Genomic DNA, 16036 nt, shown 5'->3' with positions numbered 1-16036 from the left:
ATCCAACTACCTGGCACTGACTTTCATGTTTTATCCTCAGCCTGCAGACAGGCTTTAATTCCCTAGTGCCAGGCACATGATTCTAAATGAAACATGACCACAAAGGTGAAATGGTGTTTTTCTGAGATGGTGCCAGAATGAGCAGGCTGAGGATTTGAATACACAGACCTAGTATTCTGTTCCAAATCCTAGAACCTCTCTCTGTTTTAATAGGTTCTATAGGTTCTATACCCATAGAACCTTTCAAGACTGTGAGACAAAATAAACCCCAGAGCATGTCTATATAAAGGCATTCAGCAAGAAGAGCTGAAATTTATTCAAATTAATTACAGTAGAGACCTCCGACTTTGAACTTGTAATTCACAACAGCAGTAAAAAAGGAAATGGTGAAATGGGTTGTATTAAAGTGCAATGATGTGGAAAAACCATTAAAATAACACAAATGAGGTTGCAGTGAGAAATGAAACAACAGTCTCATCCAAGCAATGCCAGCAATATATAAGTAAATTATGTTACAGATAATTTACAAAATAACTTACATAGATGAAGATAAGCTGAATCTCATGTTGCTATTCCATTGCTAAATATCAGACTAAATATTCCTGGTCAGCACAGAATTATATGGAATATTAAAAAAAAAGATCAGAGGATTTCCGTGTTGAAAAAGATGCCTGAAGTAAAACCCTGATCGGCATTTATATTGCAGTACTGCAAGAAAACTAAGTATTTATGAATTGTAAAGTGACACATTCAGCAGCATGAAGACTATAAATACATCTTTTACATTGATACATCATATCTACACACATATACATATCTACACATGCAGATATATACACACAAGCATGTACATGCACATACATATGTGCATACATTGATGTGTGTATATACATGCTTCAATTTGTGCTGACACAATGGTCAGCTGCATTTTGATTGCCTCTGGGGAAGGGTTGCTTCTGCATCATTCTTAGGAGTGTTTGTCATTTAAGTTTTCTTCATTTTAAGTTAATCTGAAGCCCTTAAAACATAAAATTCTGGCATAAAGATAGAATTCAGGGCTCAGCCATCAGTGAGTCTGATGATTAACAGCAGTTCCCATTGACATAATCTGCTGTGCTTAGTGTTTCTGAAAAGTTATGCTCTCCATGTCCCCATTATTTTTAAATATTATGGTGCATGAATCAGTTAAAAACCTGTTTTCATATAAGCAAAAATATTTGAGAGATGGACAGGAATTAATACAGTATTCTATACATGCACTTAGTTTTGTACTGTTTGTAAGGATGGTGTGCAAAGAATGTCTGACAAAGTGAAAATTTACAACATTGGCTTGCATAATACCCTAAAAAACGGCAAATTTAGCATCACCCTTCCTTTAAAAAAATTTAAAATACTTATCTGTAGCATAAATCTGAACCTTCTCTTTAATTTTTTTTTTCTTCAGTGCTCTCCTTTTATAGAAAAATTATGTCATTGGGGGTTTTTCTCTTTCAATTAATCTGGAGCAAACACTGTGGACTAAAAATATGTTGGATTTCCAGCCCTCATAGGTTTGTTTGAAGGAAACTTTGATGGCTCCTGATCCACAGTGCAGTTACAATAGTTTCTTCTGCCTGTAATTGCATGTCATGAGATCTGAAAGTAACCATGCAATTACTGTTTATTAAAAAATCATTTAGTGAATAAGAACATTTGTGTTTCATTGTGCACCTGCCTAAGGAAAAAGATACTACTAAATTGCCAAGGCTATGTAAACAGTGATCTTGGTAAAGAATTTGGTTGTGAAGCCAAACAAAAAAAAGGGCTATTCCATTGCACATGTCACTAAAATGTTGGAAGGGATAAAGTAATAGTTTCTCTTGATGTTGATGTGGTCAGTGAATTGGTCATGTCTGCATCCCAGCCTCTAAGGAGCAGAAGAATATCCTGAAAACCCAAGAGGAAAGGGTGGACCAAACCTCCTTCCTTGTTGCCATAAAAGTCCTATTCACTGTATTGACCGAGGTATGTCCTTGGAGAAAGGGTTTCTTGGGGAGAAGAAATTGTAAACTTGGATTTATTTTCCTCATACCTATCCTGTACAGTGATTGCTATGTTATTTGTTTACAATGAGCATTTAGCATTGAACACATTTTGTTTGCTCACATTCAGATTCTGGCTGTTACAAAAAGATACAGTTCTGCAGAAACCTGATCGTGTGTCAAGGAGAAAACACGCTTTATGCTAACAGCTCTTCAGGGCAGAAACCTCTACAAAATCCTATTTCAAATCATTTAACTTTTATTTACAACTTCACATTCCATGCACTTTTCACTGGGATCTTCTGGGAGAACTTGTAAAAGTCATCACTAAAAATACTCAGAGCTGGCAACACAGTACTGGTGGTTCTCCAATGAAGTCCAATGTCCAGAACTCTGCAGCAAATGACAATCTCCAGATTTACCTTCCAGGGAGGTGGGATGAACATCTCATATTAGCCTTTAATGTCAGAGAAGCTGGTGCTACTGACATTGCAGCTATCACTGCAACTTGATGATGTGCTCAAATTGCTGGAGGCAGTGCCTGATTCTGGAAATAAAAAGGGAGAAAAAAAACACACCAGAAAATATTATATAATGGTTGTTTTTCATTACTTTCTTTGATAATAGGAGTCTTCAAAGAAACAATCATCTCACTTAAAATACAGAGCCTACCAGAGCTGCTTAAAGATTGAGCTGATTTTGAGTTGCCTATGAGCATCAACAGATTGTTTGCTGGAATCCAACCTTCTCTACCACTGCTCAGGTTCTTTACAAACCTAAAAAAAAAAAAAAAAAATTAGAAGTCAGAAGTTCTTCAATTGATGTCTTTGAAAGTTTTGCCCTAAACATCTGCCTTCTAAACACAGTTCTGCGTATAAAAATTTCCAAACACAGATCTGCGTACCAAAGTCCATCCTCCCCTTCACGAATCAGTTGAACTAGATCTCCACTTTTCACTGTAAATTCTTCAGAAACTCCTTTGTCATAATCAGTCACAACTGTATATTTACCAGGAGTCTAAATGCACACAGAGGAAAGAAAACAAATTATTTCTGTTGAGTACTTTAAGGTATGTTGCAGCTTTTGTTATGCAATTATAACACTTTTCCCTTCTTTCCCATGTACCTACATGCTGAAGATGGTGAAAATATACATACTGTGGCATTAAAATTCTGCTGACTGATTACATGCAAATTCAATACATTTATTCTCATATCCTGAAAAATATTCGGTGAAATGTTTCCCACTACAAAAATTAATTCATATGGTTACAGAAAATAAAACCAAAAGAAACAGAAAATCTGGCAAATCTGCGCCATGGTGTCTGTGTGGAAGTCTATTGACGCGATCACTGAACCTGTCATCCCTTGATTGCATCGTGGCACAAGCAGCCACGACTCACTGGGCTGCAGGTGTGCAAAGGCACCGAGGGACCTCCCCAAGGTACAAACACAGGCTGATTTAAGAGAAGGAGTTCTTCTTCTCCATTGCCCTGGGAATATTGCCCAGCTGAGCATTTCAAGGCAGACACTTTCCCTCCTGCAGCTTCAAAAGCATTCCTGTATCCCACCACACACACTGTGCTGGTAGCACTTCCTCAGCTGTGTAGGAAAGTATTTCTGGTTACCAGCTTCATCTCGCCTGCCCCTCCTCCTCCTCCTTCTTCCTCTGCATCCGATGAATTCAGCGCTTCTTCAGCACTAGACCAGCCGTCATTTTCTTCGGATGCATCAAGAGAATGGGATGGTTTGGCCCAACCTCAGGGAAGGAACAGCCAATAGTTAACTTGGCAGCAGTGAGCTACTGACTGGGAGAAACGTTCTCCCCACTGAAAAGCTCATAAGTGATCAACATAAACAGGAGAAAAACTGACACAGGGAGGTTATTACAGTCACTGGGTGAAATTCACTGTTGGTGAAAGTTGGCCTGTTTCCATATGAGTAAATGGAGTTGTGGAAATGCATTGGCAGTGAATTTAACCCTTTGGATTTATATAAAGGGAAATTAATGGAGAGAATGCAAATTTCCAACTGAAAAGCAAATATATAAAAATATTTGTACAATAAATATATGTTATACAAAGATAAATGAGGGATAGATAATCTTCTTGGGAGGAAGCAGAAGACAGGAACATACACGTTTTGGGAAGAAGTTGAACACACAAGGTTATCACCCAAAGCAACCTAACCAGCTTGCTGGAATAAGAGATAGATAAGCATTGCCTCCTTAAGCACTGTCAAAAAATTCCACACAAGTTACAAGCACTCTGTACCTCACCTGACAAGGCAGCCCATTACTTAAGAGTGTTCAGGCTGACGCAAGAATACTTAAGTGCTCTGAACTATCTTGGTGTAAAGTCACTGCACCAAACACCACAACAAGATTCTCCCGCCTGTCATTTACTGATTTTCACTCTCAGGGCGAAGCATTTATTTTATTTATAAAGCTGAATCATATCCAGAGTGCACAAAATCCTCTTCCAAATAAAAGTATATTAGGTTTCATTAGTGGGATGTTTTATACTGAGTTCAGCAGTTGCTAATAAATGTGTTGAGCTTATAATGAAAAAAAAGTCATAATAAAAGAGATGAGTATTGTAAACAAGCTTTTGTTTCTAGCCAAATAGTATCAACAGTGAAACTCAATGAAAATAATGAAAGGAAGAACAAACCTCCCATTTTATGTAACTACTAGTTGAATTGAGAAAGTATTTTTGCTTTGAACTGCTCCTGAGACATTTGACACACAGCTGGTCATGCCAGTGCATTAGAAAAACCTGAGCAGCATCAGAATAAAGCCAAAGAAATCATAGAAAGGAATCACACCCAGAGCACACCAAATGGAGTGGGACTTTTACCTTGCCTATGCTGCTGAGTGACCTGCACAAGATTGGAAGTACTGACCCATTCGGCCCTGTTGAGGGTTAAGAATGAACTTCTTTCTGTGAAGAAACTGAGTAATAAATTTCTGCTGTATTCCATGAACATTTCCTTGGAATCTTACATCTTGTAGTTGGCTTGCTGGACACAGCTGAAACCATTTCTGTTATTTCTAAGTTAAGAACAATGCAACAAAAGAAAACTTGGTTTCTCCTAATTGCTCCAAGCTCTCATTAGAAACAGTACCAATGGATTGGTAATGCATAAAAAGAAAAAGAAAAGTAAAATCACTCTAAGTGCCTGTAACCTCATACTCACTGGGTAACAGCTTGGGTACATTTTGGGTAACAGTTCTTGTTCCTCAGCCTCTTTCTTTTCTTATATTGTGCCGATGTGCTAAGAGCAGACTGGCCTGATCCTGCCATACCAAGGATACTATTCCTCATACAAGCTGGCACTTAACAAGTCTATAGAAAAGCCCATCTCCTGCTGGGAAGGGAGGTGATCACTATGGTAGAATTCATATTAGCAAACTATGGGACTGAAATTATGCATGTACATTCCATCTGTGTGTGTGTGTCTTCTCCAGGGTGGGACTATATCAGAGCTCCCTATAAAGGCAGGGAAGGTAGGAAAAGGGTAGGCACTCCTGAGACATGACAAGGTTATTCCGAAATTATTTTAGATATAACAATGCCAGGGAAACCAAGAATTCATTAACTGCTTCTCTTCAGAAATAATCTAACAGGTTTCTTCAAAGAACTATGATCAGCCTACAACATGTAATTCTGACACTAGTTCATATTCCTTGAGCTCAGCATAAATCAGAACAATACAGCAGTGAAAGGAAATGAATGGGGGTCATCAGCTGTGCTGTGGCCATCACCTGGCGCAGTTTCATCCCAAAATGCCTGGGTCAGCTCCCTGCTTATCCCTCTTTAAGCTGGGCAAGGAAAAGAGATAAAGTGCCAGAAAAGAGATTGGAAGGTGCAAGACAGAAGGAGGAGTTAGTAGATGTTTTAAATTAATTTAATTGGTTTTGCTGTTTCATAAAGTAAGATGCTTCTTACTCTAGATGGGACAGAACACCAAATCAGATAAGCCTGTTCCAAGGACACAATAATTTTACTGTAAATCAGCAATGATCTAGGACTCTCTTCCTTGGAAAATTCCAGCACCTGAGGAAAAGGCCATAAAACACACTTTTCTTTCAGACATTTTTGGGCCCTCAGGATTTCCATGGTACCTGGAGATCTTTGAGTTTTGCCTGCTACCTGCGGAAGAATGACCTTGTAACTCTCATATCCACCCTTGCGGTGTTTCTGCACGCGTCTAGCCCAGGATTACATTGCCTGCTGCTCAGCAAGGTGAATCGTGTTGCAGTTTCCCCAGCACAGCAGCTGAGCCTGCACCATTTCCACAGACAAAACAAAGACCAGAAACCTGGAGGGGAGGCTGATGGTAGGGACTGAAACAGCTTCACATTTAGACTAATATTTTCTAAAGGAGATAGTGGTGGAAAGAGTTGGGAGGAGAGGGACTGCTCTACTTGTACTCTCTACTACTCTAGTTAATTAGCCCTAGGGATTTGTACTCAAACTTTCACCATAAGCCCTGCTGGTTAAAAATGGGTTGTTTATTGAAGTACTTTCCTATTCTCTGCTTTGCTGTGAGTTGGGAGGATAGGAGGCAAATTGCTGCAACGGGCTCAGTTAAGTCATCTGGGGTTCACAGGGTGGTAAAAGTTGCCAACTATCACCTAAAGAAAGATGCAACAGGGCTGTGTCTGCAGTAATAAATGCAGATCTAATATGGAAATTCCTCACGACAGTGATCTGAGTTTTGGATTTATTTTTTTTTTTTTTAGAAGTTAAATCCTCTCCACAAGGGCCCTAATGGCAAGGATTCTAACACATGGAAAACCATGGTCACAGAGTAGCTGGGCAGCCCTGTAATTCCATTAAACACATGGCTTCTGGCTCTTTCTTCAGCAACAGATCTCTTTCCCCCCATCTTCTAAAAACTAGTTACCCATATGCTATTTTATTTAAACCAAGGTAAAACTGCAACCAGTTGTGCTATCAAGACCAGTATATATAGATCCACTTGGAAAAACATAGCTGATGTCAATACTCCTGCACACAACAGCATCATACAGGTATTCTCAGCACTCTGATGTAACATGCTACACGAGGGATGTATGGGTACTTGTGGAGTACAAGATGTGGCATCACTGTACCTCTCAAACCAAAAGGAGTTGGGTCACTCACTACTTCATGCCGTTTGGCTTTTTTGTCAGGACTGGTAGGAGAAGCTGCAGGAGGATGGATAGGTAAAAAACAGAGAAGAGAGATATTGAAGAACTGGAAAAAAGAGAATAGTTGGATTGCATGCTAAATACCTTTGAGTTTACACTGGAAAACAAGTGGATTTCTGTAGTAAAATTTTAGCTCTCACTGGTGCATGGCAGCAGAAGGAATTAACAAGTAGATATTTGAAGATAAATTGACAAATCTATTTTACAGTAATTATGAAAATATATGTAAACTTTCCTAAATTGAATAGACATCAACTGAATACAATTAACTTCAATTTCAGACAAACATTACCAAATTAAGCAATCATTTTTATGTAAATCTAGTGCTACAGCAATACCTGGTCCTGTAAGAAGGATCATTGGCAATGTCTGGCTTTTAGCAGAAGGAGATGGAGTTTCTGTCAAGGCAAGCATGGAACATTAGTGCTTACCTCAATAGCATTAGATAAACAACCCTAGAGTCTCTCCAGAAAGAACTCAAAGGTAATTGGGTTTTAAACAGGCATTCTGGAAAGATGCTTATGGGAAAAAAATACCATGCTGTTGAACAAGTGCCATCATCTTAATGCAATTCAGACTGTTCAAAGACAGCTCTTCAAAGCAAGAAGTGACTGTACCAGTGTGATTACTTGGCAGGAGGAAGCAAGAAAAGTCTCAAACACTTTTTGCCTATTTTAAGAGAAAAGAGGCAAAGACCATTTCTGGAAGAATAGGGAAATTCTTACTTATTTTTCTATCCAGCAAAACAACATTGTCAGACACATTCTGCTGTAGTTATTTATGCTTTGAGAATTTTGTTAGCAAGGATGCCAAAAAAAAAATCCTCTATAAAACCTTCACAGAATCACCTTGATTCCTTTTTGCCAAGTACAAGTGCATTTGGGGCAGATCCACTGAAGCTAGGAGCAGGCCAGGTGTCTGGTCAGAACACAACTTCTTCCTCTAGTTTTTCTACAGAAATGGGGCACTATAAACTCTGTCCTTGGCCTTGACAGTGAGATTGGAGGCACTGGAAACCACACTCCTTCTCTTGCATCTCCACAACCCCACTTTTCCTATCTGCATCTCCCCCTCCCACTCTGGAGCTGGCTTCCCTTGAAATCTCCCTGTCAGAGGCACCGACTAAGGAACCTAGCTTGACCTTGGAAGAACAAGCTAGTGTGTACACTGAAAACCTATCACACTACACACACATACAAGGTGATGCTTCAATTACAGCCTTACACAGAAAACAGTCTAGCCTTATTTTTAAAGTTACCTTTCTGACTTTTGAGGTTAGTAAAGCCCTGCAGTGTAAAGCGCTTTTTTGACAGTACAGAGCATTCTGAGGTAGAGCTAGTGTTGTCTACAAAGAAGAGAGAGACACAGAAAGAAAAGGAAGAAGGCCATGAAAAGATCAAGGCAAAAAGTCATTTGCAGCTATGCCAGGGAACCTGCATGTTAGAATGAAAAGGGACAACTGAAAGTCCAGGTACAACACAAGTGTTTGGTTGTTCTCCCTGTGTAAGGGCTTGTACTGCCACTGGTTCAATAAGTAATTTCCATGGTGGGGAAAAAATTAAAGAGAAAAACCATAACAGAACAAAAAAACCTCCCTCTTATGTCAAGTAATGCCAAGAAAATTTTTCAGAGAAAAAGAACCCTCAGAAGCTGGGCAGCTTTAAGAGAAGACCTACTGCAGACTTCTACCTTGTAACAAATAGTTCCCACCTGGATTTGGTTACCATCCATTCAAGATAGCTTTGGGCCTGTCCACACTGCACACTGGAATGCAGAAACCAATCCCAAGCTAAGGATCAGCACACTGGTGCCTCCCTGCACTACCGTGGCTACTCTGCTGGTGGATCTGCCTGTGCATCTGCAGTGCAGGCATGCTCCTTGCAATTAAACACCACAACATGTAAGGGCAAACTCACCTTTGCCTTTCTCGGGGTACTTTGGTGCTACTGTAGTGCCACAACCTTCTAGACTTGTGAGATCAGCTTTTTTCTCCTCCATTTTTTTGGTATTTCTGATGTGGTTTCGTGAAGGACTGTTTATTAGAAAAGAATGAAGACAATCAATCCAATCACAGGCTTTTACATACAGATATATAGGATGAAAACAATTTATTTGCTCCTTCTCAGACTGTAGCTTCCAAGACTGAAAAAGTAATTGGTGATTGTGCATTTAATGACCATGAGAACATCAGAATGAGAAACACCTCTCCTGACTAACTGCAATCACATGTACCATGGCAGAGGGAGTTACTGCAATGATGGCCCAGGACAACTTCCATTCACTTGCAGCTAACAGGCTCCTCCTGAATGTACTAGGAATAAAAGAAGAAAGATAAAGGAATAAACTCTGCCTCCCAGAAGCTCTTAATACAGGAACAAATGAGGGACCCTGCAGTGGATTCCCATCACAACTCCATCTGGGAATGGGATAGAGAAAGACACTCCACAAATACAATGTATCTGGGAAATTCTCCCTGAGCAATAAGCAGATGCATAAAAGATGCAGGGCAAAGAGCTACCAATACATATTAGAGCACACACCATATGGCTATGAGCACATGGGCTTATGGATAGCTATATACACACACATATGAAAAACCAGACTGAGTAGCAGAGGATTAAAAAGAGGTGTCAGGCAAGGGCAGAATAACAGATGGGAACAGAAGAATAGATAGGTTGGTATGGTGAAGGATGGAAAAAAAGAAAAAAAACTTCACCCAAAAATTGGGACACTGGAGGAATTAACACATTACTTTGGTTAAAAAACCAAATGAATTGGAGTAAAAGAACAAGAGACAGAGAAAAGATACTGCCATGAAAAAGACAAAAAGAAGGTAACATGACATTGGAAAAGGAAGAAAAAGTAAAAGAAAAAAACAGTGAAGGTAGAAAAAAGCTATTCCCTAAAACTCTCTTATCTGGACCATAATGTATATATAATCAGCTGCTCAACAAGCAGACACATAATACCACCAGGATTTTGGCTGGTGCAGAAAATGACATTTCAGTGGCATTCTCTATCAGCTGGCAAAACACATGCCACTGCTGCTCAGTTTAACAGTTCTGGAGATGTATAAACTCCAGGCTTTACAGCTTTATAGCAGGAAGAGAACTAAACCAAAACCTTAAAACACAAGGACCAGTATTAAGGGGTAGGAGCAATGAAGAGCTGCAAATCAGATGTATTAGTATATTCACAAGATGATGTGACAACATACTTGCCTTGCACAAGATGATGCTGGCAGTGGTAGAGGTAAACTCTGTGTTTGTTCTAGTGTCCTGTGCTGACTAGCTTCTGTAATGGAGGAAAGAAAAAGAACGATTAAAATTGATTTGTGTCCTACACAGGGAAGATATACAGGGCAGGAGCTGAAGATCAAAGAGAAAATAGATTTTTTTAAAAAATTGACAAATAAAATAGAGAATCTCCAAGTATTTTACCTCTGCATGCCTGCAGTTGACTTGTTAGAACTTTTCTTATTTCATTTACCCAAGTAGCTTTAACTTCAGGGGTTGGTGCCTACCCAAAAATAAATACAATCAGCCATCAAGCACAGAATAGTTATTACACAAAGAGTTGCATGCCCAAGCATAGCCTCAGAGCAATCAGTCAAGAGGGACAGACAAAGCTCCCTCTCCAGGGCTTCCATGACTAGAAACTGGTTGTAGCCACTGGAATAGGCTGAGGCAGAGGCTGTGCATGTGCTGCAGCCAAACCCCATCTCCCAAGCCACCCACTACTCCAGTGACAGCTAGTAATGGTGTATACAATATCTTCTTCTGTGGACATTGTAAGATGTGATTATTTTTTCCCCAAGAAGTCTCTTCCATTGAAATATGATTTAGGTTTTCTTTTTTTCTCTACATTTACTCATCACACTCTATTAGTGATACAACAGGAAAAAACCTCCAGATCTTCTTAGGGTTCTGCTCCCCTTCTCTTTTTTTTTGAATGTAGGGCTATGTTATTTACCTGTACAATGTAAACTTCTTCCCTTGCATTATACCAGATTTCAAATTTTTTTGCATCACCCTTGACATTTTCTGTTATTCCAACTGCAGCCATCTGGAAGCAAAGAGAACAGAAGCTGACCTACTGCATTGCAATTATGTTAAAAAGAGAGCAGGAAGCTACTGGTATTCTTTGGTACCTTATTTCTGAAAAGGAAAACCCCATCTGGCTTCTTGCACACGGAAAAGAATAGCTAACAATTTGTGATCTGCGTGTTGGAGACAAGAGATTTAGTTCTTTGTATCAGCCTGGCTACCTTGGAGGGAAGAAGTGTTTGGATACATGAGATTGAGACTGACTTGTAAAATGTGGCTTTTAAAATCCAGACCAACAAATCCTTAATGATTTTTACATTACCTTTCCCTACGTTTTCTGTGTGATTAATGCAAGTGCCATTCACCTGGACAGACAGCAACACAAAATAACACAGACCTGCAGCACCAGTCAGGCTTGTCTGAAAGAGTGAAGTTCCCAGTACAATGCTGCAACACAGGTTTGCACAGATAGAACCAGAATATTACTACAGGCTAAGCCCTCAGTATCTTGACCATCAGGACTGATCAATGTCTTACATTTAAGGAGTGTTTGTAGCTATAAGAAGGTGCTTTCTCATATCCCTCTCCATTTTCTTCTCGCTTTTTACAGAACAGCACTGCTTTCTCATGGAGGAAGAGGTGTCGCTGCATTGGCTTGAAGCGTGCCAAATCTTTCACCTTTGTGTGACCCTTTTTATGATCAGTCCAGACATTGAAGGATCCCTGCATTAAAAGCTTGCCCAGCTCATTCAGGTTTCCCTGGAACAAAAAAAAAAACCCACCAGTGATATTTGTAACTACAGAGATAACATCAGATTAAAATACAGACTCTGAACAGGTCTTTAAAAGTCTGTTGTTCCCAATAATCTCTCATATCAGTGTTTATGTTGAATTTGGAAATGCAGTGAAGTCAGTGTTGAATTTCTACATATAATTTTCACTGGCCAGCACTGTTCAGGAAGGATTTTACAGTCAAGAGTACCAGTAGCAGAGGCACAGAGAACTACACATAGAGAGAGGGAAACAAAAGACATGTTTGGTTTTTCCCCCCAAACTCTGCTCCAAATCTGCTTATGTATTGTTTTGGGTTTTGTTATTTTTTTGGGAACTGAAAGTTTTGGGTGTAGTTTTACACAAAGATCAAAGAAAAAACAGCTTAGGTAGACAGAGGAAAATGTTAGTCATAGCAGGAAAATTTCAAAAGAGTATAAAGAGATCCCTTTCCTATTATTTTCATTACACAATTAAGTTTAAAGGCATGTTTTCTAAAACACTCTTCTCATTATTAGTACATAGTACAGGGCATGCTGTACATATATCCAAAAAAGAAATGAAAATAAAGTTAAAAGTAAGCAAAAATACTGCTACTCACATCATAGCCTGTAATAGCTATCTGGTGCATAGAATCATTAACTGCTTTAAGAATGCCCAGGATAGATGTTAGTGCTTCCTGAAGATCTTCAGCACCTTCACAGTTCTTACTGTACTTCAGCATTTCCTGAGTGCAAGGGAATGACAATGCATTTACCTAGCTTTTGAAACAGTAGCAACTAGGAATGTTCAAATTTTAACACTGAATTTTAGGCAGGGGGGGTTGGAATGAGATGATCTTTAAGGTCCCTTCCAACCAAAACCTTTCTATGATTCTGTGATTTTAAAGTTAGCAAAGTGAAGCTTTATACTGTATAATCTAGTTAGTTCAATAGTGGCTGGAACTCAATAGATCCTAAAGATTTACTTCTCATTTCTCCTGCTCATTAGCTAAATATATTTTGCTCATCTAGAGGTTTTGTAAGCTGTATGTAAGAACTTTACAAGACTAAATTTGCAAAGATATTTTTCATCACAACTGCAAAAAAAAAAACCCAAAAACCAAACCAAACCAACAATCCTCTAACAAAAGCATAGGGTTTTTTTCATTTGCTACTTTTCAAAATAAATTTTAAAACATAGTCAAACTTAATTTACTCTTTTAACTATGGCAAGGCCTGGCATGCTAGTAACAGATTTAAACTTACTTCACTGGGTATTGTCTACACATTTAAAAAGGATTCCCTTCTCTAAAGGGATTATTGGTGAAGCAGCATCTTCCAATTTGATACAGATAAACACAGCAGCAAGTTCATGTGGAACTCCTCTGACTTCACAGTATGAAAATAAGAATTTACTCATGGACTGTAGGAAGTTGTTTTAAGTAAAAAATCTTTATAATTCTCCTCTTTTTACACAAGACTAAAGTAATTAATTCTTTAAAGGCTGTTAATAGCTCTGTTTTAACTGAAGAGTAAATCTGGTTTGAGGTGAATTTTTAAGCTACTGTTAAATACAAGAATTGTAACATGTCTTTGTGAGAAATAGTTGTTATTTCAAACATGGCAAAATGTTATATAATACTTTAAATAATTTATGACAGTATATGGCTCTTATTTTGCTCTCTCAGTATAGCATATTTAAGTGAATCACAACAGCATCCTTCATACAAACACCATACAGTGCTCTCTCTCAAGTGCATTTCCTAGAGTCCAGCAAGGCAAGTTCCTGCAATATGGGTGGGGTGACTATAACTGAAGTACTTGAGACACTCTATCATCTTTATTTCAAGGTTTTCTTGGACCTTCTGTTTTCCCCTCATCAACTTTTCACCTTCTTTTCAGCCACAATCTAAGGGCAAAAGTAGTTACACAAGATGTCTCTGTGTAATGTTTTCTTATTAGAAAAATACTGCTTAGAAGTTTTTTTGACTGAAAGAAAAAAGAACTGAGCTGCAAACTGATGAACAGGGATTTGTGTGTTTTCATTTACACATCTGTTGACTAACTTTTAGGTTTCTCTCCAGCAGGATGAGAGAAGCAGCACTCAAAAAAAAAAAAAAGGCACAAAATGTGCTTAACATTATAGTTTAGTAATACTTACCTTTAGCAATAATTGGTATTTGGTTATTCTTTGAACAGGTTTCAGCAAGTATGAGTCCAAGCTGAGCTTGTGGTCGAGTTTCCTTTGACATTCCTGTAATCAGCATTGGATTTCATCAGGACACTAATCAGTATTTGTGCTATTTGCTCTTGAGAAGGTTCAGTAAAAATAAACCAAACAAAAAACCCCAGATCCCAACAAAACCAAAACCACCATTATTTTAGGGATTCAAGTGAGCATAAAGCATACCTGGAAAAATACAGAGTCTGAAAACTGCCTCCACAAACTTTCAGATCGAGGTTTATTTTGACAGTATTTTTCATAAATCTGGAAGTCTTCCATCTGGAATTGGGGAGACAAGCAAAAAGTTCATTAATTCTTGTGACTTTAATAGACAAAGTTCATAACATTTTTTTTCATTTTCAATAATGCTAGGAAAGAATCCACCACCACCACCAAAAATTGAATAATTGTTTTTTGCTTGGGATGCCTCAAGGAATTGCAAAATCACTGATTTTGTAATGGCTACTAATTTGCAAAATAAAACATTCCTGTTAATTTTTGCTTCTGTTGAATGTTAAACAACTTATGAAGAAGCATATGTTATATTTACAAATATATTTCTACTACAATATGAAAAATATCACTATGAGTGCCCAGCCATGAGACTCACTGTGTCGATTTTTTAAAAGACTTTGTCCTTTCCCTTTATTTTCTTTTCACAAATGTGTTTTTCACTGGGAGTCACACTAAGATAAATCAAGCAGTTTACTCCCTCTTATTACTTCAAAAATTAAATAGCATGACTTCAGCACTTGCTGAAAGCAAAAGGAAATAAAGACTGTTGAAAATGTCACAGTAACCATAGTTATAAAGGAAAGACCAGGCAGGAAATCAGCAGGCACAGAAGCACCTCCTGTTTTAGGAAACAGCATTTCTATGGATGTAGCCAGTAAACAGAAGGGAGAGGGATGGCTTCTCCCAGAAGTTTTAGAGCATCAATAAGTTGATTTCCATGCACGCATTCTTATTTAGCCTTTAGTATACTACAGGTGAGACTCGTTGTTTAGTACATTCCTGATTTAAAAAGTTTATTTTTGTCATAGCTTTCTATTTTTGGAACAAAAATGTTTTGGAGTTACTCTGTTGAAGTGTACTCTTTAAAGAAAAAAGAACAAAACAATCCACTAAAGAAATCTAACCAAGTAAACCAACCATTTATAGTGATGTGAAACAATGCAGTGCATGACTCCTCTTCATGCTTTCCTGACTGCCACTTTAAAAAAGCAGGTTTTTTTTACAAAATAGTAGTTTTTTCTAACAAAATCAATTGTGCTGCACAGGGGAAAATATCAGTAACTCTCAAATAACATCTACATTCTTAACCTATTACATGCTCAGGACAAAGAAAGGGGATGTGGTGGTAATTGCTACATGAGACTCACCCTCACGTGCTACAGCCCTAAAGAGGTTTGTGACTGAAGTGGCAGCAAAAGGCCACACATACCTGGTCCAGAAAGCACCGTCCTACTAGTTCTGGGTATTCCACATAGGTTTCTAGTTCTCTCAAGAATATTCTACAAGAAAGAAAATTTTCTTAGCGCACACATTAAAGAAAGTTGTCATAATGTTCACAGTCTTGCAATTAGCTTTCTAAACTTTTGGGAACAGAGTTGTAATGCTACAAAAATAATTCTTCTAGATTGTGTACTTTAAAGGGGATAGCAAATTATAAGAAATATCTTGATCAATTTCTTTCAGCTTACTGTTGCTGCAACTGAAATCAAATACAGGGTTGGAGAATGAAGGGGGGATTTCATTTCCCTTCCTTATGTATTCCGCAGCAGGATTTGTACAGTT

The 16036-nt window shown here is 38.3% G+C and overlaps 1 protein-coding gene across 2 annotated transcripts in view; it reads right to left on the bottom strand.

The window, feature by feature from the left end:
- Window positions 1-284: 284 nt before the first annotated feature.
- MCF2L (MCF.2 cell line derived transforming sequence like) overlaps window positions 285-16036 on the bottom strand; it is a 57177-nt gene continuing 41425 nt past the window's right edge. The window contains exons 16-30 of one of the 2 annotated variants that reach the window (XM_054002704.1): window positions 15684-15753; window positions 14426-14518; window positions 14177-14269; window positions 12636-12761; window positions 11801-12022; window positions 11190-11282; window positions 10658-10736; window positions 10439-10511; window positions 9134-9249; window positions 7556-7615; window positions 7140-7214; window positions 3649-3779; window positions 2926-3038; window positions 2694-2797; window positions 285-2568 (exon numbers count right to left, since the gene is read on the bottom strand). In XM_054002704.1, coding sequence (XP_053858679.1) covers window positions 2474-2568; window positions 2694-2797; window positions 2926-3038; window positions 3649-3779; window positions 7140-7214; window positions 7556-7615; window positions 9134-9249; window positions 10439-10511; window positions 10658-10736; window positions 11190-11282; window positions 11801-12022; window positions 12636-12761; window positions 14177-14269; window positions 14426-14518; window positions 15684-15753 — 1543 coding nt within the window. In that variant the 3' untranslated portion in view covers window positions 285-2473. The remainder of the gene's footprint in view (window positions 2569-2693; window positions 2798-2925; window positions 3039-3648; window positions 3780-7139; window positions 7215-7555; window positions 7616-9133; window positions 9250-10438; window positions 10512-10657; window positions 10737-11189; window positions 11283-11800; window positions 12023-12635; window positions 12762-14176; window positions 14270-14425; window positions 14519-15683; window positions 15754-16036) is intronic. The other variant, XM_054002712.1, reaches the window with a different exon arrangement.

Source organism: Vidua macroura, chromosome 2, assembly GCF_024509145.1.
Source record: "Vidua macroura isolate BioBank_ID:100142 chromosome 2, ASM2450914v1, whole genome shotgun sequence".
In the NCBI taxonomy this organism is placed as follows: domain Eukaryota; kingdom Metazoa; phylum Chordata; class Aves; order Passeriformes; family Viduidae; genus Vidua; species Vidua macroura.
This window is presented reverse-complemented; position numbering and strand designations above follow the sequence as displayed.